The following is a 26,770-nucleotide window of genomic DNA, read 5'->3' as shown; positions in this document are numbered from 1 at the left end:
TGGGATTTTTTATTTAAAGTATTAGAAAAATATGGGTTAGGAACATCTTTTATAAATTGGATTAAAACTTTAAATTCTAACCCTAAGGCTAAAGTAGTGACAAACTCTCAAATTTCAACACCATTCCAGTTAAAAAGGTCAACTAGACAAGGTTGTCCATTATCACCTGCTTTATTTGTACTGGCGATAGAGCCATTAGCAGAACTAATCAGAATTGATCCAGATATTATGGGTTTTAGAGTTAATCAGGAGGAATATAAAATTAATCTTTTTGCCGATGATGTTTTGATCTACTTAACAAACCCACAACATTCGTTACATAAATTATCTTCTAGATTGGATGAATATGGGAAGGTATCAGGTTACAAAATAAATTGGGATAAAAGTGAAATTTTACCTCTTACTAAAGGAGACTATAGTCAATGTCGATTAGTAACCCAATTTAGATGGCCGGTAAATGGTATAAAGTATTTAGGTATAAGACTTGATAATGATGTAAAGAATTTATATAAATTTAATTATTTACCACTATTGAAAAAAATTCAAGAAGATTTTGACAAATGGATGATACTACCAATAACATTAGTAGGCAGAGTCAATGTTGTAAAAATGAATATATTTCCTAGATTACAGTATTGGTTTCAAACATTACCAATACAATTGCCACAGAAATTTTTTCAAGAGTTAAATAAACGTGCGAGAAAATTTCTTTGGAAAGGTAAAATGTCAAGAAAATCATTGGAAAAATTGACATGTAAATTTGGGTTAGGAGGGTTACAACTTTCAAACTTTAAAAACTATTATAAAGCAAATCAACTTCGATGTATTGCATCTTTCTTCGATGATCGAAAACCAGCATGGATTAAAATAGAATTAGACAAGATAGGAGAAAATAGACCTGAAGATTTTATATATAAGTGGGAAACTAAATGGATACGGGAAAAGAAAGAATCTCCTATATTAACACCTTTGATTGATCTATGGAATAAGATAAATGTTGATAATGTAACACAGAAATCTCTATTAGCAAGGAGACCTTTGTTCCAAAACAGAGTTATTCCTTTTACAATGGACAATCAACTTTTATATAATTGGTACCAAAAAGGGATTAAATTTATAGGAGATTGTTATGAACGAGGTATATTGATGTCATTTGAACAATTAAAGAATAAACATAAAATATCAAATAATACTTTCTTTTGTTACCTTCAATTAAGGGCTTACTTAAAAGGTAAGCTGGATCAAACAATGTTTTTGCCAAAACCTAATGAAATTGAAATTTTAATTCAAAAAGGGAAAATTAAAAAATTTATTTCTTGTATGTATAATTTGATTCAAGAACAGACAATTAAACAAGGAACCCATAAGTCAAAGCAAAAATGGGAAACAGATCTGAATATTAACATTGATGAAACAAATTGGTCAAGACTCTGTCTTGACAGTATGACAAATACAATAAATGTTCGACTTAGATTAGTACAATATAATTTTTTACACCAATTATATATTACACCACAAAAAATAAATAGATTAAATTCAAATCTATCCAATAAATGCTTTCGGTGTAATCAAGAAATTGGTACTTTTTTACATTCTACTTGGTCTTGTTTTAAAATTCAACCCTTTTGGATAAATTTAAGAGTTTTATTGGAACAAATTACTGGAACTCAACTTCCACATAACCCTGTATTATTTCTATTAGGTGATATTGAAGGGATAAAACCGCAACTTAAATTGAATAAATATCAGAAAGAATTTATAAAAATTGCATTGGCAGTAGCTAAGAAGACTATAGCAGTTACTTGGAAATCTGATTCGTATTTAAGTATGGATCGTTGGAACAATGAAATGGCTAGTTCTATTCCACTCGAAAAAATTACTTATAATTTAAGAGATAAATATGTAACATTTTTGAATATTTGGCACCCTTATTTACAAAAGATAGGATGGCATATTTAAGTGCTCCGATAAAGATCATGGTCCCTTGGGGGAAGTAACGAATAATTATACCAAATTTATTTTGAATCCCATGGAGCACGTGGAAACCTTCCAATACCCAGGCAGCTCTTTTTTTTCTTTCTTCTTCTTTCTTTTTAGGTAGGACTATATATGGGGGTGGGAGAGTTAAGGGGATGGGGGAGGGTAGATTTTATCTTTATCTTTTCCTGTATTCTTTTTGAAAACTCAATAAAAATTATATTACAAAAAAAAAAGAAAGCTTCCTAGCCAGTTGCATCACAGTTTGGTATGGCATCTGATCTGCCCATGACTGCACGACACTGCGGGAGTTGTGAACACAGCTCAGCACACCACAGAAACTATCTCCCCTCCATGGACTTTGCCCACACTTCTCACTGCCTCAGTAAAGCAGTCAACGTAACCAAAGACACCACCCACCCTGGTCATTCTCTCTTCTCCGCTCCTCCCATCAGGCAGTAGACACAAAAGCCTTGGAGCATGTACCACCAGGGTCAAGGCCAGTTTCCACCACGTCATGCCTTGTCTGCCTGTACTGCACTTTCTCTGCAGTGGTGACACTTTGCATTGTTACTGTTTTTCCAACTGTACTACAGTAGAGTAGCAATGCCTTTACAGCACATAAATATAGACGGCATTGGAGCTCGATGTCTGGAAGGAGTTTGTACATCCTTCCCTGTGAACGCCTAGGTTTTCTCTCACAGTCCAAAGATGTACCAGTTAGTAGGTTAATTGGTCATTGTAAATTGTCCTGTGACTAGGTTAGGATTAAATAGGCAGATGCTGGGCAGTGTGGCTCAGTAAGCTGGAAGGGTCTGTTCTGCAACTTTACATAAATAAATGCAATGTATGGTTGTGATGAAATTATAAGACCATAAGAGATAGAAGCAGAATTAGGCCATTCAGCCCATCAAGTGCTCCGCCATTCCATCATGGCTGATCCTGGATCCCACTCAACCCCATACACTTGTCTTCTCTCCATATCCTTTGATGCCCTGACCGATCAGGAAACTATCCACTTACGCCTTAAATATGCTCATAGACTTGGACTCCACAGCTCTCTGTGGCAGAGCATTACGCAGATTCACTACTCTCTGACTAAAAAAAAAATCCTCCTTACCTCTGCACTAGAGGGTCACCCCTTAATTTTGAGGCTGTGCCCTCCGGTTCTGGATGCCCCACCATAGGAAACATCCTCTCCACATCCACCCTCTCTAGTCCTTTCAACATTCAGTAGATTTCAATGAGATCGCCCTGCATTCTTCTAAATTCCAGTGAGTACAGGCCCAAAGCTGCCAAATGCTCCTTTATGTGTTAACCCCTTCATTCCCGGAATCATCCTTTTGAACTTCCTCTGGACTCTCTCCAATGATAACACATCCTTTCTGAGGTATGGAGCCCAAAACTCTTGGAAATATTCCAAGTGCCGCCTGACCAGTGTCTTATAAATCCTCAGCATTATCTCCTTGCTTTTATATTCTATTCCCCTTGAAATAAATGCTAATATTGCATTTGTCTTCTTTGCCACAGACTCGAGCTCTAAGTTAGCCTTCTGAGAGTCTTGCACGAGGACTCCTAAGTCTCTCTGCACCTCTGATGTTTGAACTTTCTCCCCGTTTAGGTAATGGTCCGCACTATTGTTCCTTTTACCAAAATGCATTACCATACATTTCCCAACCCTGTATTCCCTCTGCCACTCTTTTGCCCATTCTTCCAATTTGTCTAAGTCCTGCTGCAATCGCATTGCTTCCTCAGCACTACCTACCCTCCACCCATCTTCATATCATCTGCAAACTTTGCCACAAAGCCATCTATTCCATTATCCAAATCACTGACAAACAATGTGAAAAATAGTGTCCCAATACTGACCCCTGAGGAACACCACTAGTCACCAGCAGCCAACTAGAAAAGGCCCCTTTATTCCCACTCGCTGCCTCCTGCCTGTCAGCTATTCCTCTATTCATGCCAGTAACTTTCTTGTAATGCCATAGGATTTTATCTTGTTAAGCAGCCTCAGGTGTGGCACCTTATCAAATGCCTTTTGAAAATCCAAGTAAATGACATCTACTGCCTCTCCTTTGTCACCCTGCTTGTTACTTCCTCAAAGAGCTCCAACAGATTTGTCAGGCAAGATTTCCCTTTACAGGAACCAAACTTGGAGACTATTTTAGCATTAGTCAAGTACCTCGAAACCTCATCCTTAATAATAGACACCAATACTTTACCAACCACTGAGATTCGGCTAACTGGCCTATAATTTCCCTTCTTTTGCCTTCCTCCCTTCTTAAAGAGTGGAGTGACATTTGCAATTTTCTAGTCCTCCAGGACCATGAAAGATCATGACCAATACTGTACATCTGTTATCTCTTCAGCAACCTCTCTGTGGATTCTGGGATGTAGTCCATCTGGTCCAGGTGACTTATCCACCTTAAGACCTTTCAGTTTGCCTCGCACTTTTTCCTTTGTAATAGCAATGGCACTCACTCTTGCTCCCTGACACTCACAGAGCTCTGCCACACTGCTAGTGTCTTCCACAGTGAACACAGATGCAAAGTACCCATAAAGTTCATCTGCTATTTCTTTGTCCCCCATTATTACCTCACCAGCGTCATCATCCAGTGGTCCAATATCAACTCTCACCTCCTTTTTACTCTTTATATAACTGAAAAAACTTTTGGTATCCTGCTTTATATTATTGGCTAGTCTGCCCTCATATTTAATCTTTTCCCTTCTTTTAGCTTTTTTAGTTGCTTTTTGTTGGATTTTAAAAGCTTCCCAAACATGCAACTTCCCACTCACTTTTGCTACCTTATATGCCCCTTCCTTGGCCTTTATATAATCCTTAACTTCCTTGACTGCCACAGTTGCCTACCCTGCCAGTTGAGAACTTCTTTCTCTGTGGGACGTAGGTATCCTGCGCCTTGTGAGTATTCCCAGAAACTTCAGCCATCTCTACTCAGCTGTCATCCCCGCCAGTATCCCGGGCAAGTTTCTCTCTCATGCCTCTGTCATTCCCTTTATTCCACTGTGATACTGATACATGAGAGTTTTGCTTCTCCACAACATAGATCTATCTATATGCACGGCATGCAAAACAAGGTTCTTCACTGTACCTCGAAACATGCGACAGTGTTAAACCAACTAATGCAGGCCCTTCCCCTAACGGGGTGAACCGAATTGCAAATCAAAAAGCACATAATTGGCTGTGAGAAACTCTGAGGCAAGACAAGGTCGTGGAAGACCCCACTGAAAAATACAGGACTTTCCTCTGTTCTGAGTGTACAGCAATGTTGCAGAATCCTTACCTTTGCATTATATCCGAAAGCTTCTGCCTGGCCAGAAACTGTGTGTCCTTGCGGATTTCCCGGATGGCTCCTTTGAATTCCCGCTTGTGCTTGTGGATAAGTCTCATCCGCTCTCTCTCTTGCTGGGTGCTGCCTCGCTTTCTCCCGTAGTCCGTGCTGGAATCAAAGGTTTTATAGTCTGTTATAATCCTAAGCATCCAAATAGAGTTCCTTCTCCAAAACACCAGGCACTAGATCAGGGGTTTCTAACTTTTTTTATATTGTGGGCCCCTACCATTAACCAAGAGTCCGTGGTGCTCACAAATGAACTCTCAAGATCTTCAAACCAGGTAGTACTCTCACAATGGGCCTCAACTAGGGTTGGATAACCTCAGGTTATTAGGTAGATTGAGGCTCCTTTCCTACAACCTCACCTGTACAATTCAAATGCACAGAAACAGAAGAGGCTGCAGAGAGCAGTGGACTCAGCCAAACTCATCACCGGCACACCTCTCCCCACCACCGGGAATACCTATAGGAGGTCTTGCCTCAAGAAGGTGACATCCATCATCAAAGATCCCCACCATCCGAGCCATGTCATCTCCTTGTAGCTACCCTCAAGCAGCAGGTAAATAAGTCTGAAGTCCCACACCACCAGGTTCAAGAATAGCTACTTCCTTTCAATCATTCAGTTCTTGAACTAACCAGCACAACTCTAATCAATACAGTTTAGCAAGCCAGTTACAATTTTGCACTAAAATGGACTTTGTGTTTTATTTGAGCAACACACACAAAGTGGTGAAGGGACTCAACAAGTCAAACAGCAGCTATGGAGGGGAATAAATAATAAATATCTTGGGCTGAGGCCCTTCGCTGGCAATGGCAACTGTTTATTTTCTTCTACAGAAGCTGCCTGACTTAATAAGTGCTTCAACTGTGTTGCAGCACCTGTAGAATCTCTGTGGTTCTTATTTGTTCTAATTCTTTCCAGTAAAAACTGTGTACATTTTATGTTTAATTGATGTTTTTCTTGTGAATGCTGCTTATCTGATGCTCTGTGCCTGTGATGAGGCTGCAAGTTAGGTTTTCATCTCACCTGTGCATGTGACAGCAACCTCGTCTCTGACTTCACATTTCAAATTACTCATGCACTTTTCCCCCCATGATTAGGGGTTCCCAATCTTTTTATGCCGTGGACAACTACCATTAACCGTGGAGTCCGTGGGCCCCAGGCTGGGAACCCCTGCCCACCAAGTTTCTATTTCAAAAGAAATATCTGAATCGAAATTCATCTCCTGGGGCACTCAGCTCTACTGTCTGTTCATTGCTTCACGATTACAGCTTCTTGGAAAGCACTAAATGTTGTTCCAAAGGCTGCAAAGATATACAAATAAAAATGCAAGGTGCCCAGGCAGGGCAAGTTAAAATGACCCATTTCCACTGCAGGGAAGTCAGGAACTAGGGGCACAGATTTACGTTGATTGGTAATTGAATTGGCAGAGATTTGAGTAAAGCACATTTTACCCAACAAAGCAACTGGGTTCCAGAACCCAGTGCATAAAGGGATGGGGGAGGCAGACTAAAAATATACCTGATGATTACAGTGAAGGACGTAGTCTACTGTATCAGATCGTTGTGAAAATGTGGCAAGTGAGCGAGTTTCATCTTGGCAGGCCCGGTTTGTTGCTCTCTTACTACACATTTCCCAGCATGTATAGTTAACAACATTACTCAATAAAAATATTTAACCATGCTACTCCATTGCAGCTCTTGCTCTGCAGATATGTTGAGTGCAAAGAGAAAGGATTAATACAAAGTCTATTTTTTGTCAGCACTGAAACTATGTGCCGAATACTTTTATAACTCTGTGAATAGTTCAGTTGAATTGTGTTGAGGTCTTCAGTACAGCTATCATTCAGCCACTGCTCATTGCAACATGACGCGTGACCCTACATACTTACACTTCAACTATTTTAGGTGTGAAGAATCTTAAGGGGACAGGCTTCTTCTTTTCGAACGTGAGTGGCTGATAGCAGGATGGCCTGTCTCTTATTTCCCTCAGGACCTCATGATACAATTCCTGCAGATTCAGAATAAAACAAATTTCACTCACACGGTTTAACACTGTAAAATATCCCCAGTTGTTCCACAAGACCAAAATCAGACAAGATCTAACAAGCCACATGAGAACATCGAGAGATGACCGCAGGCAGCACGTTAAGAGTAACACTTCACAGGGTCAGTGATCAGGGTTCAACTCCCCAGCTGTTTGAAAGGAGTTTGTGCGTTCTCCCCATGACTGCGTGGGTTTCCTCCGGGTGCTCCGGTTTCCTCCCACATTCCAAGACGTATGGATTAGGGTTAATGAGTTACGGGCATGCTATGCTTGCACCAAAAGCATAGCAACACTAGGGGGCTGCTCCCAGCACATCACAAATGACTCATTTTACTCTATGTTTCAAAGTACATGTGACAAATAAAAGGCAATCTCTCTCTGTAAAAATGATCACAATTGGGTTTCAAGGTATGTCCAAAAATCCGGAGAGAAGGATGATTTAAGGAGCAAGCTGCAGAGCTTTGGGCTCAGGGAACTAGGAGGAACAGTGCTCAGTGACCTGGTGATGAAAACAGAATGCGAAGTGTTTAGAAATGGAGATAGTATGCAGTTCTGATTGCATCGTAGGGAGAATGTCGAGGCTTTGAAGAGGGTGCAGATGATCCAGGATGCTGTCTGCAAGTGCTATAACGAGAGGGTGAAGAAACTTGGGTTGTTTTCTCCGGAGCAGCAGAAGCTGAGTGGAGTTCTGATAGAGGTTTGTAAGAATAGGAGAGGCATACATGAAATAGATAGACAGTATCTCATCTGCCCCAGTCCCAGGTGTTGAAATGTCTAATACCACAAGCAATACATTTAAGGTGAAAGAGGGTAATTTTAAAGGAGATGCGAGGGGTAAGTTTTTTTAAAAAAAACTACATAGGGTGGTGAGTGCCTGGAATATGCTGCCAGGGGTGGTGGTAGGGGCAGATTTAAGAGACTCTGGAGATAGGCACATGGATAAAAGAAAAATGGAGGGTTATGCGGGAGGGGTAAGTTAAATTGATCTTAAAATAGTTTAAGAGGTCACATACTGTGCGGGACTGTTCTGTGTTAAATGCAATATAATAGCATACAATCAACAACTTGGGCAGTAAGCACTGGAGAGAAATTGAAACAGGCCCTTACCTGGAGCTGAGCTGGGTAATCATTCACGGGCAGGTGGGAGGTGAGAAGCTTTTCCAGCGGTTGAATTATCTCCTGAAAAGCCGGTAGTGTCCTGTACAAGGAGCAGCACTTCTTGCACAGATTGAAGCACATGGCCACACAGGTGAACCTTTAGCCAGAGGATCAGAAGATCAGATTTGGGAGGAGATACAAATGATGTACAGCATTGAACCACCGTCCTAACCCCATTACATTTGCTGTTCTGTACCGAGACACAATCTGCTTTGGATTTCTTGCAGCGTTTCTACAAAGGCTGTGTAAACTGAGTGTTTCTCCCGGCTCAGGAGACCACAAATAATTTACTATAGTGACATCTACAAAGTTTAGCTTCATTTGTACCACGCACATTGAAACATACAGTGAAATGCATCATTGTGTCAACAACCTACAAAGTCTGAGGATGTGCTGGGGCACCTGCCACACTTCCAATGCCAACATAGCATGCCCACGTCTACTGCTTACTGATCCAGACTACCAAAGTTGGCATTTCAATAACAGCCATTCAGGCAGGGACAACCTTAGTAACCAGTACCTACACCTTGCAACTCAAAGCAGATATCTTAAGGGGGATCTCATTGAAATCTACCAAATATTGAAAGGCCTAGATAGAGTGGATGTGCAAAGGATGTTTCCTATGGTGTAGGAGTCTAGGACCAGAGGGACAAACTCAGAATACAAGGACATTCCTTTAGCAGAGGGTGGTGAATCTGCAGAGTTCATTGCTACAGACAGCTGCGGATGTGAAATCATTGGGTGGATAGGTCCTTCATTACAAGTGTGGCAAAGGTTATGGGGAGAAGGCAGGAGAGTGAAATTAAGAAGGATAATAAATGAGCCATTATGGAACAGCAATGCAGACTCGATGGACCGAATGGCCTAATTCTGCTTCTGAATCTTCTGGTCTGAAAGGTTACAATATGTTATACCTGCACTCTTCTTTAGCCTCTGTAAAATGTACCCATTCAAGTATTCATTCAGCTCCTTTTTAAAAGTTGCGACTGAGCCTGCCTCAACCCACACATAGCTTTCAAACAAGAACTCCCTGGCCCTCCAGCCATTTCCAACAAACGTGTCCGGTGACCTTCCTGCCACTCAGCCATAAGCAAGTGGGCAACTTCACGCAGGCTGTCACTCACCTGAAGTGCGCTGCTTGCAATTCATCGTGCGGTCTCACCCCGTGCATCCAGCTCATCGGTAACGGTTTCATTTCCCATGATTCGGCAGCTTTTTCATCCTTCTGCACCAACAGATCAGAGGATTTTCCAACCGCTTTGAAAGGCGGGATTACTGTGTATTCTGCAACAGACATACAAAAATCAGAATAGATTAGATTTTATTTGTCACATGTACATTGAAACAAACAGTGAAATGTGTCATATGTACCAATGACCAACAATATGCTGGGGTAGCCCGCTCCCATCAAGGAAGAGGTTACGTAGCATACACGCCAGGACCATCAGACTCAAAAAACAGTTACTTTCCACAAGCAGCAAGGCTGATCAACACCTGCACCCACCAACCCACCCCTTCGCACCCCCAAACACCACTACTTTATCATTTCTTGTCAGTCACCCTTATGTACAGATACTCCAGTGCCTAGCGTCACTTTATGCACATACAATCAATCTATGTATATAAGCTATCTGATGTCTTTATATTTATTGTGTTTCTTTTTATTATTGTGTGCTTTATTTTAATTGCACTTGTTTTAGCGCACGATCAGATCTGGAGTAACAATCATTTTGTTCTCCTTTACACTTGTGTAATGGAAATGACATTAAATACAAACAATCTTAAAATCTTGAAGCATCGTCACACTTCCAGCCCCAAAATTTACTAACCCTAACCTGCATGTCTTTGGAGTGTGGGTGGAAACTGGAGCATCCGCAGGAACCCCACACAGTTACTCCTTACAGGCAGTGGTGGGAATTGAACTCCGATCACTGGTGCTGATAAGCGTTGCACTAACCACAGTGTTACAGAAAACTACCACACACAAACACGAGGGGCATGGATAGGGTGAATGCAGATAATCTCCCCCCCCCCCAAGGTTGCTATATCAGGAACATGAGGGCACAAGTTTCAGGAGACGGGGAAAGGTTGAATAGGAACTCAAAGGGCCCGTTACTGTGCTGGTCTGTTCTATGTATGGTAAATCTTTCTCATCCTCATCTTTCACCTGAGCACGTTGCAGCTTGTGGGACCCTATACCAAACTCTTCAACTTTCCAGAACTTAATCTTTCTTTCTATTTACCAGACTGGACATTTTTGCCTATATACCCAGAACTCTAAAAATGAGCTATTTCAGTATTTCTGGTACAACAAGAGTACTAATTATGAGAAGAAAAAAGGACAGCATAAAGTGAGACTTTACATCGACAGTGATCTAGTGTACAATTACCACTGCTCCTGTAAAGTTTGTACATTCACTCTGTGACCGTGTGGGTTTCCTCCGAGTGCTCCAGTTTCCTTCCGCAGTCCAAAGATGTACAGCCTAGTAACTTCTGGGCATGTTATATTGGCGCTGGAAGCTCGGCGACATTTGGGGCTGCCTCCAGACATCCACGGACTGTGCTGGTCATTGACACAAATGACACTATATATTTTGATGTACTGTACATGTGACAAATCAAGCTAATTTCTTTGTAATCAGGAACAGGTGGTTAAATAGTTGTTCAGCCTGTGAAGCCTACATCCCTGGAATGAATATTAAAATAAATGTTTTGCCGCTGGTTTGGGGCAATATGTAAATACTCACTACAGGATACATACACATGGCGTGGTGAGATAGTTATCAAGTGTTTTTGAATGAAGAGTCTTTAACCTGAAACTTTGTCTGTTCATATCGTCTGATTTGCTGAATTTTCTAATTTTATTTTAGTTTCTTTCCTTGAACTGGGAATATTGTGTTCAGTTCCGGTCGCATCATTATAGGAAGGATGTGGATGCTTAAGAAAGGGTGCAGTGGAGATTTACCAGGATGCTGCCTGGATAAGGGAACATGTCTTAAGAGGATAGGTTGAGTGAGCTAGGGCTTTTTTCTTTGGAGCAAAGGAACATGAGAGGTAACTTGATATAGATGACCCAGGGCAGAAATGGCTAATATGGGGTGGGATGATTTTAAGGTGATCGCTACAGGAGAATGTCAGAGGTATTTTTTTTAAATATACAGAAGAGTGGAACGTGTTGCCAGAGGTGGTGAAAGAGGCAGATACAAAAGGGACACTTAAGAGACTCTGAAAGAAAAATGGACGGCTATCTGGGAGGGCAGGGTTAGATCGATGTTGGAGTAGATTAAAAGGGCGGCACAACATCATGGACCAAATGGCCTGTACTGTTCTTATGTTTTAATCTTCCTTTAACTCACCCAGGTTATCTTTACTTGGAACGGCCAGGTGAAGAATTCCTAGAAGGAAGCTGATTACCTCAGGAATAAATCTCTTCGAGAAGGAAACAAAGTCCAGGAAGAGACAACACACGAATAGTCCAGCAGCCACTTCCCGCAGCGAGGTGACCGAACACTGGGGCACAGAAAAAAAACTATTTACAACTTGACAAGTTCAAGGACAGCTCTGAAGTTGTAGATGCACCAATATCCTCTTACCCCACAAGCAAAAGTTTTAAGTGGGGTTAAAAGCAAAAAGTGAGCATGGAAAATGGGAAAACTGGGCTGGCAAGGTATTGTAGCAGTTAGAGTAACATTACAGTGCTAGCAACCCAGGTTCAATTCCCCGCTGTCTGCAAGGAGCCTGTGCGTTCTCTCTGTGACCACATGGGTTCTCTCCAGGTGCCCAGTTCCTCCCACATTCTAAAGACATAGTAGGTTAATTTTATATCTGGGCAGTGTGGGCTCATTACCACCTCTATCTCAAAACAAATAAAAAGAGATACAGGGGAAGATGGTTTCTAAGGGCTAACTTGATGGTGTAAAGATGATATAATGTAACTAAAATTAATATCATTCAAACATAAGAAGAACATCAATAAGCTGAAAATGGTGCAGAAAAGATTCAAAAGGATGTTACTCGGACTGGAGGGCCTGACTTATAAGTAGTGGTCAGATACCCTGGGACGACATCTCCCTGGCGCCCAAGGTTGAGGGGTGACCTTAGGGAGGTAAACAAAATCATGGTGATCCAAGTCCTTTGCCCAGGGCAGCAGAATCTAAAACTATAGGGCATAGGTGGTAGGTTGGAGAAACGTCTCCAGCAAAGGAGGAGTTGCTTGCAGGTCATCTTTGGGCAAGGTGTAGCCCCTGGATTAGGGTCACGTGAAGCCACAGGGGCAGGTGATGGATGGTCATACAAGCAGCTGGTGTATATCACAAGTCCTGGTTATGTGACCACTGACTCCCAAGCTGATAATCTCTGAAGACTATGGTTAATAACTGGGGTCACCTGTCTTGTAAAGACACTGCCCAGAAGGCAGCAATGGCAAACCACTTCTGTAGAAAAAAATGTCAGGAAAAATCATGGTCATGGAAAGACAGGGCACATAATGAACAAACGAATGATAGGTTTAAGATAAGTGGGGAAAGATTTAAAGGGGAGATGAGAGGACAGAGTTTCACACGAGTGCATGGAATGAGCTGGCAGAGGAAATTGAAAAAATCAGGTATAACAACAATGCCTAAACAACATTGGGAGAGGTACATGGTTAGAAAAGACTCAGAGGAATATGAGCCAAATATAGGCAAATGGAATGAGATTGGATAGACATCTCGGTCAGTATGGATGAGATGGGATGAAGAGCCTGTTTGCATGATGTATAGCTCTCTGAGAGCATACAAGATCCTCAATGGAACATGATGGTAAACATCGAGATGTTCCTACTCATGGCAGAAACTTAAATGAGGGGACGTAGTTTCAAGATAAGGTGGGGGAGGTACGGTCAATTAAAACCAAGGTACTCAGAAATTTCTCCTTACAGAGGGCAATGAATCTCTAGAATTTGCTACCTCTGAGAGTTGTAGAGGTTAGATCATTGTAAGTATTTAAAGTGGAGGTCAATGTGTGGCAGGGGACATTGGGCTATTGGGATGGGGCCCCAGAGAAGGGGTTGAGGCATTGTGGTAGATCATCCATTATCATATTGAATTCTGGGATAGGCTTAAGGGGCTGAGTGGCCTACTCCTGTTCTTATTTTGTGCTAATCTACATGCCTGCACTTTCCCACTGCCTCGAAGTCACACTTACTTATTGAGATACAGCAATGAGTAGTCCTTTGAGCTAGGCCAGACCACCAGCATCTTCTGATTTAATCCCAGCCTAATCATGGGACAATTTACAAAGACCAATTCACCTGGGGAGGAAACCAGAGCATCCAGAGAAAACCTACAAAGTTCTGTAGGGAGAACGTACAGATTCCTTACAGATGACGTCGGAAGCTCTTAACTCCGACACCCGGAGTTGTAATAGGGTCGCACTGTTACATTACTGTGACACCCCACAATTACTTACTAATTCCTGTGTAGAAGCTTTTACTGAGTCTGTTTCTAATACCATTTGAGGCAATGTATTCCAGATAATTGCCTATTCCAAAAATGTGCTTATCAAACCAGCTACCAACAATCTTGTCCGTAAAAGATGTCAGTGGATTGTAAGGCAGGGAATGTACAGAGAACAAGCAGGCTGAACATTTATCATTCCAAATGTGCTCAATACATTTTTATCTGATTAAAGTCTTGCTTCATTCAAAGATACTGCTGAAGAGCTGCTCTGAAACTCTGTTAACCAGGCCAGCTGGAATTGTTCATATAACAGAGAAATGAAGTCATTTTATGGCACAATTAACAGCAATGGAATTCACTTCTGGAGACAAAATTAAATGTAGTCATATTAAGCCTTTGGTCAGTTTTCAGACAATGCTACAAAAGTTTTGACCATTTTATAAAGGATACTCATTAGGATATGGTAAACCAATGATTTACAAAATTACTGGGTTATGACCATAATACTGGGTTTATAACTATGAGCAAAAGGTATATAGTTGCAGTTTTATTTTTCTAGATAAGAGATAGTTGAGTAGCAATGGGACAGAAATCTTCAAAGAAGTCAAACTAACAGGAAAGACAGATGAGCAAAAATCCACATCTTGCAATCCATCCAATCAGACATTTTAATTAGAAAGACACTAGTAAGTCAAATGTTTCATTTGGGCTGTTGGAATTTAGGAGGACCAACACCTCCATCTATTAACACACACACCCCACCACCCCTATCCACTGATTAACACACACACACACACCTCACCAAACCCATCCACTTATTAACACACACACACCACCCCCATCCACTCATTAACAAACACACCACCCCCATCCACTCATTAACACACACACCACCACCCCTATCCACTCATTAACACACACACCACCCCCATCCACTGATTAACACACACACCACCCCCATCCACTGATTAACACACACACCACCCCCCATCCACTCATTAACAAACACACCACCCCCGTCCACTGATTAACACACACACCTCACCAAACCCTTCCACTCATTAACACACACACACCACCTTCCCCATCCACTCATTAACACACACACACCACCACCCCTATCCACTCATTAACACACACATCACCCCCATCCACTGATTAACACACACACCACCACCCCTATCCACTCATTAACACACACACCACCCCCATCCACTGATAACACACACACCACCCCCCATCCACTCATTAACACACACACCACCACCCCTATCCACTCATTAACACACACACCACCCCCCATCCACTCATTAACACACACACCACCCCCATCCACTGATTAACACACACCTCACCAAACCCTTCCACTCATTAACACACACACACCACCTTCCCCATCCACTCATTAACACACACACACCACCACCCCTATCCACTGATTAACACACACAACCCACCACCCCCATCCACCCATTAACACATACACCACCCCATCCATCCATTAACACTCACACCACCCATATACACACACACACACACACCACCCCCTCCATCACCACATACACATCACTTAGCGTCACTTTATGTATATACAATCAGTCAATGTATAGAAGAGTAACTTGTGCATTGTGTTTTGTAGGATTGAATACATATGTTCTTTATGCTTTCGTTTTTTTTAATGCTGTATCAGATCTGGAGCACAATAATTTTGTTCTCCTTTACACTGGTGTACTGAAGAATGACAACTGACAATTTTGAATCTTAAGGTTTGCCTTTTATGGTACTGTCGACTCTACGTACAGTATAAACGTGGGAGTTCTACCTACCTTAGTGAGTATTTGACTCAAATGTACCAGTGCAGGGGTCACCACAGGATGTCGGAAATCAGAGGTTGGGAAGAGAGCCCCCGTAATTTTGAGGTAAATTAGCTGAAAGGGAACACATACTGCATGAGTGACTGAAAGCTTCAATGGAATACTTGCCGCATTTGTCCAAAGGGACCAGTTGACCTGATTACTACCAACAACCATAAGTCATTTGGTGATCTCACAACTCATTTCAATTACCAGTTTGCTCCTTTCCTGAAGCAATTTCCTTGCTAATTGGACACAGTCACAGCGATGATGATCTGCTCTTGTAGGTTTAACTGCACATAAACTGATACCATATTTCCTCTGTAAATGACCACTCTTCAAACAGTACAGCATAGTAGCGTAATACCTTACAGCACCCTCCCACTGCTCTAGTTTCCCCCCACATTCCAAAGACATAAGGGTTGTTGGCATGCTACGTTCAAAGTTAATTTACTATCAGAGTACGTGTTAGGAGTTTGTGAAGAACTGGCATGGTATCTAAAATCTTGACAAACTTCTGTAGATGTGTGGTGTGGAGAGTATATTGACTGGCTGCATCACAGCCTGGTATGGGAACACCAATGCCCTTGAACAGAACACCCTACAATAAGTAGTGGATATGGCCCAGTTCATTGCACGTAAAGCTCTTCCCACTATTGAGCAAATCAACACAGAGAGCTGTCATAGGAAAGCAGCATCCATCATCAAGGACCCCCAGCACCCAAACCATGCTCTCTTCTCACTGCTGCCATCAGGAAGGTGGTACAGGATCCTCAGGATCCACTCCACCAGGTTCAGGAACAGTTATTACCCCTCAACCATCACAACTTCACTTGCCCCATCACTGAAATGTTCCCACAACCTACGGACTCTCTTTCAAGGATTCTTCGTTTCATGTTCTTGATATTTATTGCTTATTTATTATAGTTACAAGTACTTTCTTTTTTTTAAACTTGCACAGCTTGTCGTCTTCTGCCCAGTTGGTGTGGTCTATCATTGATTCTATTATGGTTATTGGATTTATTGAGTATGCCACAAGAAAATGAATCTCAGGGTTGTATAATATGACATAAATGTAGATTGATAATAAATTTACTTCAACTTTGAACCAAAGACAAAGAAATACGATAGAATCAATGAAAAGCCACACACAACAAATACGGACAAACAAACCAATGTGCAAAAATCAACAAACTGTGCAAATACAAAAAACAAAAAAAAAAGGTAATAATAATTAAATAAATAAGCAAGCAATAAGTATTAAGAAAATGAGTTGTAAAGTCCTTAAAAGCATGAAGCATGGTGACACTTGCAGGCTGTCCCCAGCACAACGTGGACTGTGTTGATCTTTGATGTAAATGACACATTACACAGAATGCTATGACATACATGTGACAAATAAAGCTAATCTTATCTTAAAAAAAGGTTAACTAATCGTCTTTGAAGCACTCTGTGGTGTCTCAGAGGTTGCGATGGGTGCTGTGTAAATGTACGTGTCTTTTGCAGGACCATTACCATACAGCACGTCATAGGAGTTGCTCGATGGCGACCTGGAGCAAGGAACATCTGTGCTGTCAGCCTCTCTCAACAAGGATCCTGAAATCAAACGTTGTTTCTCTTCTGTCAGCTTTGACCTCAGGGACTTGCAGGATAACCCACTGAACCATTAGTGGTACTGACATGAACCTTCAACATCAGGAGTGCAATATAAGACCATAAGATACAAGAGCAGAATTAGGCCATTTGGCCCATCGAGTCTGCTCTGCCATTCCATCATGTCTGAATTATTTTCCCTCTCAACCCCATTCTCCTGCCTTCTCCCCATAATCTTTGACACCCTTACTAATAAGGAACCCATCAACTTCCGCTTTAAATATACCCAAAGACTTGGCCTCCACAGCTGTCTGTAGCAATAACTTCCACAGACTCACCACACTCTGGCTAAAGAAATCCCTCCTCATCTCTGTTCTAAAGGGATGTCTGTCTATTCTGAGGCTGCACCCTCTGGTCCTAGACCCTCCCACTACTGGAAACATTCTCTACACGTGTACTCTATGTAGGCCTTTCAATATTTGGGAGGTGTAACTTCGAACCTTTGTGGACCCACACATCTAAACGATTCCATTCTACACAGCACTAGAGTTTGCACCACTGCGCTTCTTGGAAAGGACAGTGAACTCCCCAGGTGGTTTGGCTGACTTGTGGCGAAAGCATTTGAATCATGAAATATTGAACAGATGTACATTTACACAGCACCTGTCAGAACCTGCAAGACATCACAGAACACTTCACAGTCACTGAAGTAATTTTCAAGGAGTTAAGTTCAAATTATTAGTTGTGAAATACGGTATCAAATAGCCATGCAAGTTGATAGGGTGGTTAAGAAGGCATATGGTACGTTGGCCTTCGTTAATTGGGGGATTGAGTTCAGGAGTTGCAAGGTAATGTTGCAGCTCTGTAAAACCCTGGTTAGACCATACTTGGCATATTGTGTTCAGTTCTGGTCGCCTCATTATAGGAAGGATGTGGATGCTTCAGAGAGGGTGCAGAGGAGATTTAGCTGGATTGTAGAGCATGTTTACGAGGATACATTGAGCCAGCGAGGATCTGTCTCTTTAGAACGAAGGAGGAAGGAAGGTGACTTGATAGAGGTGTACAAGATGTGAAGGTGCATTGCTTGAGTGGACAGCCAACAACATTTTACCAGCAACTTGATTTCCAGTATCTACAGAATTTCTCGTGGCACACTATGCCAAGAGTGGTGGTAGAGTCAGACACATTTCGGACATTTAAGAGATTCTTAGATAGGCACACAGATACAAGTAAAATGGAGGACTATGTGGGAGGCTTGGGGTAGGATTGTTCTCAGAGTTGGTTGGCACAACATTGTGGGCCGAAGGGCCTGTACTGTGCAGTATTACTCCATGTTCTCATTTAAGCACAATATCAACTCCTGTGATACCAACCAATCTGCTAGCTGAAGGATGCGTACTGGGTTGCAAAATAGAGGGAGCTGTTTCGTGAAGTAGTGCCCCGGGATCCACACTGACCAGGAATCTTCCAGGTGGGAATCCTGGCTAAATATGGGCAGAAGCAGAGGTTTCTCCATCTGCTACAGTTAACTATAAATGAGTGGGGAATTAGTGTGGAAGGTTTTAGACTCTTTCCCTGGGGAGAAAACAGGACAGTAGTTTTGAAGAAAAGCTGTCGTGACTGAATAGTGAGCACACTCGATGGTCTGAATGAACTAGTTCTGCTCCTGTATATAATGGCCTCTCAAAGCTCTCCAGTGCCAAACAGCTTCTTGTTGGAGACTGCAGATCCTGGAATCTGAAGCTAAAAGCAAAGAGTCATAGAGCACTAAAGCACAGAAACAGGCCCTTCGGCACATCTAAGTACTTGCGGAAGTACTCAGCTTCTGTGGAGGGAAACGGATGGTTGACATTTTAGGTTGGGCCACTTTTCTTGTTGATGAATACAAGCATGGAATGGGCTGTGGCAGACTGTCAGGTCACCTATGCCTATCTGAAGATCAAAGTACTGCATCCTGTCAATGAGCCACACATCCAGTAATCCGTACATCCAGAAAGACAGTAACATCAGAAATCAGAAGGAAAGAGGTTCCATGGCACCCGTCAGTTCAGGGATGCTTCAAAATGCTTTCTAATTTATTGATTATTTATAACATCAAGTCACTTTAGTGCTATGGAAAATGCTTCTCAGCATTCTCTCTCAAACAGCAATTGCTACAAAGACCAGATAATCTACTTTAGTTACAGAGGTTCAGAGGCGTTTTGTAGGACCCCAGGGAGATCCCCCCCGGTCGATCAAAGAGGGCCACGAGACCTATTACAAAACTAAAGGGTGAATATAGGGTTAATGTCTCACTCAAAATACAGCATGTCTGGAGAGTTATTGCAAATTTTGTGCTGAGAGCAAGAAGGTACTGCCTGCAATGTCTGGCTGCCTTCCAAAGAGGAAAAATAATATTCATTAGAAAAAATACCAAAAGTTACAGCAATGGCTTCAAATGGTGAGCAACATCAAGATGCTGGAGGAACTCAGCGGGTCGGGCGTCAGCTATGGAGGGAAGTGAACAGTCAATGTTTGGAGTCAAAACCCTTCACTGGGACCGCAAGTGGTGATTCTGGTTAAATTTGTGTGTTGCTCTAATGAAAGGAACTCAATGCTCTGAGTGAGCTGCATCAAATTCATTGCAGCCAATTTTTCCACATCTCAGAAATGAGCCTTCTTTAAGGGCAGCATGGTACCGCATAGCAGTTAGCCGTTTATAGTACTGGCAACCAGAGTCTGTATGCCGGTACATGACCATGTGGGTTTCCTCTGCATGCTCCGGTTTCCTCCCACATTCCAAAGACGTTCCGGTTAGGGTTAGGGTTAGGAAGACATGGGCATGCTATGTTGGTGCCGGAAGCATGTTGACACTTGTGGGCTCCCCAGCACAATCCTCATTGATTTGACTTGATGTAAGTGACTCATTTCACTGTATGATTCAATGTTAGTAGGTTAATTGGGTGGCACGGGCTCACTGGGCTGGAACGGCTTGTTACTGTGTTGAACCTTTAAAAAAATATATAAATCTTTAAAGTGAAAGGAGAGAAGTTTAAAAAAGATTTACGAGGCAAGGTTTTCTTTTTAAACACAATGTTGGGTGCCTGGAATGTGCTGCCACAGAAGGAGGTGGAAAAGAAACAGATTGATAGACAAATGAACAGGCAGGGAAGGGAGGGATATGGACCACATGCATGCAGATGTACAGTTTAAATTGGGATCATAGTCGTCCCAGACATTACAGGCCTGTTCCTGCTCTGCACTATTCCATGTTGGACAGAGGAGGCTTGAATGACAAGAGACTTTTTGGGATATGGGTAGAAACTAGGTAAAGGTAACAGCAGGTCACTGTTCCAAAAAGATGCCTGTGTTAGACTGGTCTCTCTCTCCCTCTCACTCAATGCTGCCTGAGTCTTGGGTAAGGTTTAATTGACGTGGTTTGTGGATTGGACACTGTAGTTCATATTATGATGTATTTCTGGTTATTCCTTTTTGCATTGCTATTTTGTGCGATTTTGAACTGAACGGACTGGAACTGTAGCCAGCAGTCAATGAACAGTGCTAAATTGAACTGAACTGAACAGTCTGAGATTGTTTCAATGACTTTGTGGTTTGACGTTTTATATTCTGTGTTTTTTTACTCATTTTTTTTGCCATTTGCGTGACCTGTTATAGAACATAGAAAATCTACAGCACACTACAGGCCCTTTGGCCCACAATGTTGTGCTGACCATGAAGTTTTTGAAGATACTCCAGAACCTTTTTTTTTCTAGAGCTTCATGTCTTTTTAATGTGTTGAATGTTTGCTGTTTTCTGTAAATGGGTTTGTGACTGTCTGTGGGAAGATGAATCTCAGGGTTGTATACTGTAAACATACTTCATACTTTGACTTTGACAAATAAAGAGGTGACATCAATATAGAAGGCAACACAACATGAACTCATGCAAGAACCAGTTGGTGCGATGGGTGAACTCCAAGTTAGATCAGTCAATAGTCCAGATGAAGGGTCTTGGCCTGAAATGCCAATTGTCCATTTCCCCCTACAAGTACTGCCTGACCTACAGAGTTCTTTTGGTTGTTTTCTTACTCTGTGTTCTCCTGTCTAATACTTGGTTAGTAAAGGCCCTGGACATACATATTCAGGATGAGCATTCAAACAGGTGTGCAGCCAACCCTAGTTACCTTGTCCAATTTCGGAAACCATGCCCGACCTTTAGCTCGCAGTTGATCCTCTAGTTCCTGCATACTTTGCCTCAGGGTAGACTGAGCTAAACTGCATGCAGCTTCAGGGAACATCTGGGATAGATCATACAACTGGCTACAAAAAAAGTACAGTGCAAATTGATTTACAGCAGTTACATGTAATGACATATAGCTTATCTTGCATTCCATTTGTAAAATTCATTCATTACAGCATTAATTGAGGCAGTAAAAGGAAGACAGTAACAGAATGCAGAATAAAGTGTTACAATTACAGAGAAAGTGTAGTTACACAATAAAGTGCAAGGCCATAATGAAGTAGACTGTGAGGTCAAGAGCCTACGGGAACAGTGGAATAGAACTGTTCTTGAGCTTGGTGGTACGTCCTTTTAAATCTCGGTCGATAGGAGAGGGGAGATCCAAATTGTCTTGGGTGGGTGGGGTCTTTGATTATGCTGGCTGCTTTACCAAGGCAGAGAGAACTTTAGAGTCCACAGTGGGGAGACTTATAGTAGTGACCACCGGTCAGTACAGCGCACAGTATTGACCAGGAATATCTCAAGATGTGACATTTAGTGATCTTCCACCTCCTTGGTGCAGACAGAGCCCATGAAGGGGAGGCTGATTTCCATGATGTGCTGAACAACTCTCTGCAGTTTCTTACAGTCACAGGCAGAGCAGTTGCCATACTAAGCCATGGTGCATCCAGACAGGATGCTTTAATGATGCATCAATAAAAATTGGTGAGGGTTGGACGTGCCAGATTTCTTTAGGCTCCCATGGAAGCAGAGATGCTGGTGAGCGTTTCTCAGTCATGATGTCTACGTGATTGGACCAGGACAGGCTATTAGTGATGTTTATTAAAACAACATGAACACAGCAAGTATATTGAGAGCAAGAGGTTGACGAGGGAAAGAGTAGGGCCTATTAGGGACCAAAGTGTGATCTGTACGGAGTGCTAGGGGACCTGGGTCATGTGCGCCATGTCGCATGATGTGAGCCATCAAAGTCTCATAACTATGAATGTACTTGGCAGATTTTCTCCAGGGGTGGTTCACCATTGCCTTTATAGGATGGGTGATCCCAGCCTTATCAATACTCTTCAGAGGTTGCCTGCCTGGCGTCTGTAGTCACATAAACATCCACCACCTGCTCCCAAGGCTTCACGTGACCCTGATTGGGGGCCTAAGCAGGTGCCACACCTTGCCCTAGGGTGACCTGCAAACTAGAGGAGTGAAGGAGTGCCTTTCGCCTCCTTTGGTACAGACTTATCTCCACCCTGCCACCCACATGTGTACTTACTGAGGAGAACAACACTGCAATTGCAGATTCTAGGATGGAGGGGAACAGGGATATTCGACAGCATGCTTTCATTTCAGCGGGGTTGAGAGGGATACTTAATCAGCAATAGTTGAATGGCAGAGCAGACCCAATGGACCGAACAGCAGAGTAGACTTGATGGGCCGAGTGGCCTAATTCCACCCCTAGTTTATTATGGTTTTAAAAAGGAAAGCACCACTCTGTTGCTTTGCCCTTATTGCTGTATTTATTATGATCATGTACTGTATATCTTTTACCCTGCGGGCTTCACACGAGCATGGAATTACAGCGCACCCTGATGTATAGGACAATAAATTCACCTGAATCGATGCCTTAGCAGGCATAATGGTGGACAGACCAACAGTGTTCATTCAGAGATGCATCACAGAATGGCATGGGAGGTCATGGAAGAGATTGCTAGAGCCCATCTTTAAATCTATACTGGCCACTGGGGTGGTTCCAGGTGACTGGATGGCATCTCACTTCAAAAAAGGGCAGCAGGCATGAGATAGGTAATAATAGACCAGTAAGTCTAACGCTCGTGGTAGGGAAACGATTGGAGCAGGAATAATGCACACTTGAAAAGGCAGAGGTTAGTATGGGATAGTTAACAAAGTTTTGTGGGTGGGAGATCCTACATGACTGATCTCATCTGTACAGTTTGATTGAGGTTTTTTTTTTGAATATTGACGAGAGCAGTATGTGGTTAATAACGTCTCAAGCCCGGCTGCGGAAGGAAGAGGGTTGGGCATGGGGCGAGCAACCACATTCCATAAAAAACCCAAAGCTACAGAAACGCCAGCAGAAGCTCCAAAGAGCTCATCCCTGGAAAAGGAAGGACCTTCGCCTAGAAGACATATGAAGTCGGGTGGTGAAAGTGGAAGCCAGGGTCCAGTCAACCTTCGGCCCAGGACAGGGGACTCTGGCCAGCAGCTGTCGGCAGCCTGTGCCCCAGTAGGGATAATGGGCTTAAGAAGAAATGTGTGATTAGTGTTGTTTATGCGGACATTAGTAAGAAATTTGACAAAGACCCACATGCGAGGCTGGTTCAAAAGGTTAGAGCTCATGGGGTCAAAAGCAAATGGAATTCAAAGTTGGCTTGTTATTAGCAGATAAGGGGTAATCTTTGTGCAGGGTTGGTTGCTTTTCTGTTTGGAAGTCTGTTACCAGTGATGTTTCCCAGGGATTACTGCTGGAACAGCTGTTGCTTATGATTAGTAAATTTTAAAGATTAAAGAGATTGGCTTTATTTGTCACATGTACATACAGTGAAATGCACGATTTGTATACATGACCAACACATCCAATGATGTGCTGGGGGCAGGCAGCAAGTATCGGCTGCTTCTGGCACCAACATAACATGGCCACAACTTACTAACCCCAACCTATATGTCTTTGGGATGTGATTCTGGCTGTGCTGGGTGACTGGAAAATTGCAAATGTAACTCTGCTATTTAAGAAGGGCGGGAGACAGCAGCAAGGAAACTATAGACCTGTTAGCCTGACATCAGTGGTTGGGAAGTTATTGGAATCGATTGTTAGGGGTGAGGTTACGGAGGCACATGATAAGATAGGCCAAAGCCAGCACGGTTTCCTGAAAGGAAAATCCTGCCTAACCTATTGCAATCTTTTGAGGAAATTACAAGCAGGGTACACAAAGGAGATGCAGTAGATGTGGTGTACTTGGATTTACAGAAGGCCTTTGACGAGATGCAGCACATGAGGCTGCTTAGCAAGATAAGAGCCCATGGAATTACAGAGGAGTTACTAGCATGGGTGGAGCATTGGCTGATCGGCAGAAAACAGAGAGTGGGAATAAAGGGATCCTATCTTGGCTGGGTGCCAGTTACCAGTGGAGTTCCACAGGGGTCAGTGCTGGGACCACTGCTTTTTACGATGTATGTCAATGATTTGGACTAGGGGATTAATGGATTTGTAGCTAAATATGCCAATGATACAAAGATAAGTGGTGGAGCAGGTAGTGTTGAGGAAACAGAGAGCCTGAAGAGTGACTTAGGTATTTTAGGGAAATGGGCAAAGAAGTGGCAAATGAAATACAATGTTGGAAAGTGTACGGTCACTTTGGTGGAAGAAATAAACGGGCAGACTATTATTTAGATGGGGAAGGAATTCAAAATGCAGAGGTGCCAAGGGACTTGGGAGTCCTCGTGCAGGATACCCAAAACGTTAACCTCCAGGTTGAGCTGGCGGTGAATAAGGCGAATGCAATGTTGGCATTAATTTCTAGAGGTATAGAATATAAGAGCAGGGACGTGATGTTGAGGCTCCATAAGGCACTCGTGAGACCACACTTGGAGTATTGTGTGCAGTTTTGGGCTCCTTATTTTAGAAAGGACATACTGAAATGGAAAGGGTTCAGAAAAGATTCACCAGAATGATTCCAGAAATGAAAGGGTTACCGTATGAGGAACGTCTGGCTGCCTTTAGGCTGTATTCCCTGGAGTTCAGGAGAATGGAGGTGGGGGAGGGGGGGGGGAATCTCATAGAAACATTCTGAATGTTAAAAGGCCTGAGCAGATTAGATATGGCAAAGTTATTTCCCATGGTAGGGGAGTCCAGGACAAGAGGGCACAACTTCAGGATTGAAAGACGTCCATTTGGAACAGAGATGCGGAGAAATTACTGTAATCAGAGGGTGGTAAATCTGTGGAATTTGCTGTCACGAGCGGCTGTGAAAGCCAAGTCATTGGGTGAATTTAAGGCAGAGATAGATAGGTTCTTGATTAGCCAGGGCATCAAAGGGTATGGGGAGAAGTTAGGGGAGTGGGGAGGACTGGAAAAATTGGATCAGCCCATGATTGAATGGCAGAGCAGACTCGATAGGTCAAAAGGCCTACTTCTGCTCCTATATCTTATGGACTTATGGAAAGGAAACCAAAACACCCAGAGGAAGCCCATGCGGCCATGGGGAAAACGTACAAATTCCCTGCAGAACCCCAATCTTACAGTTGATAGTTACTCTAACCCAGGGCTTCCCCACCTGGGGCCCACTGACTCCTTGCTTAATGGTATTATTCCACGGTTGGGAACCCGTACTCTAACCTTAATGCGACTGTGCCATGCTGTAAATTCGCAGATGACACGAAAATTAATTGTAGTGTTGATATTGAGGAGGATAATATGGTTACATTATTGATTAGCTGGAAAACTGGGCAGGTGGATTTAAATACCGGTATGTGATGTATTTTGGAAGGTCCATTAAGAGTTGTACATAAACCATTAATGGTGGTGCTCTAAAGACTATTAAGGAAAAGAGAGGCCTTGGTGATATGGTGGTGTAGTGGTTATCACAACACTTTTACAGCAATCAGTATCAGAAATGCATTCAAGGCTATCTGAGATTAGGAAGTTCTCTATTTCAATAAGCAGACTACACACACATACACCATTGAGGAAGCACTAAAATGCTCTAAGGGTTGTCTTGTACTTACGGCACCATCCCATCAATTACTTTCAGTTCAGCTGGCAGCCTGGTTGCCAGCTCTCCAACATAACCCCACAGGAAACCAAAGAAATTCTGTAAACATATTAAGAGTTACATCAAGATGGATGAAGCAACACAATTCTAGAGCAAAGATCATTGCATCTTGCTGAGACCCATTCTCCACACAGCCTTACCAATTGATTTTTCAAGTGTTTATCTAATTTTCCTTTAAACATGAAACGATTTCCATGACATTCACTTCCTATGATAAATAATTTCATTGCAGCAGTTACCTCAAGAAAATTGCTCCTAAACCTTCTCCTCAATCTCTTGATATTTTTAAGTTGATGCAGTTCATTTCAGTGTCAGTAAAATATTTATATCTTCCAGCTTGGTCTTCACTCAT

At 42.5% G+C, this 26,770-nt stretch overlaps 1 protein-coding gene across 2 annotated transcripts in view; it reads right to left on the bottom strand.

Annotated features, from left to right (window-relative positions):
* nop14 (NOP14 nucleolar protein homolog (yeast)) overlaps positions 1-26,770 on the bottom strand; it is a 65,935-nt gene that overhangs the window by 8,207 nt on the left and 30,958 nt on the right. For both annotated transcript variants that reach the window (XM_072257609.1, XM_072257610.1), the window contains exons 11-18: positions 26,372-26,457; positions 21,582-21,717; positions 15,800-15,901; positions 11,892-12,045; positions 9,660-9,819; positions 8,485-8,632; positions 7,223-7,341; positions 5,283-5,438 (exon numbers count right to left, since the gene is read on the bottom strand). In XM_072257609.1, the coding sequence (XP_072113710.1) occupies positions 5,283-5,438; positions 7,223-7,341; positions 8,485-8,632; positions 9,660-9,819; positions 11,892-12,045; positions 15,800-15,901; positions 21,582-21,717; positions 26,372-26,457 (1,061 nt within the window). The remainder of the gene's footprint in view (positions 1-5,282; positions 5,439-7,222; positions 7,342-8,484; positions 8,633-9,659; positions 9,820-11,891; positions 12,046-15,799; positions 15,902-21,581; positions 21,718-26,371; positions 26,458-26,770) is intronic.

Source organism: Mobula birostris, chromosome 5 (genome assembly GCF_030028105.1).
Source record: "Mobula birostris isolate sMobBir1 chromosome 5, sMobBir1.hap1, whole genome shotgun sequence".
Taxonomy (NCBI): domain Eukaryota; kingdom Metazoa; phylum Chordata; class Chondrichthyes; order Myliobatiformes; family Myliobatidae; genus Mobula; species Mobula birostris.
This window is presented reverse-complemented; position numbering and strand designations above follow the sequence as displayed.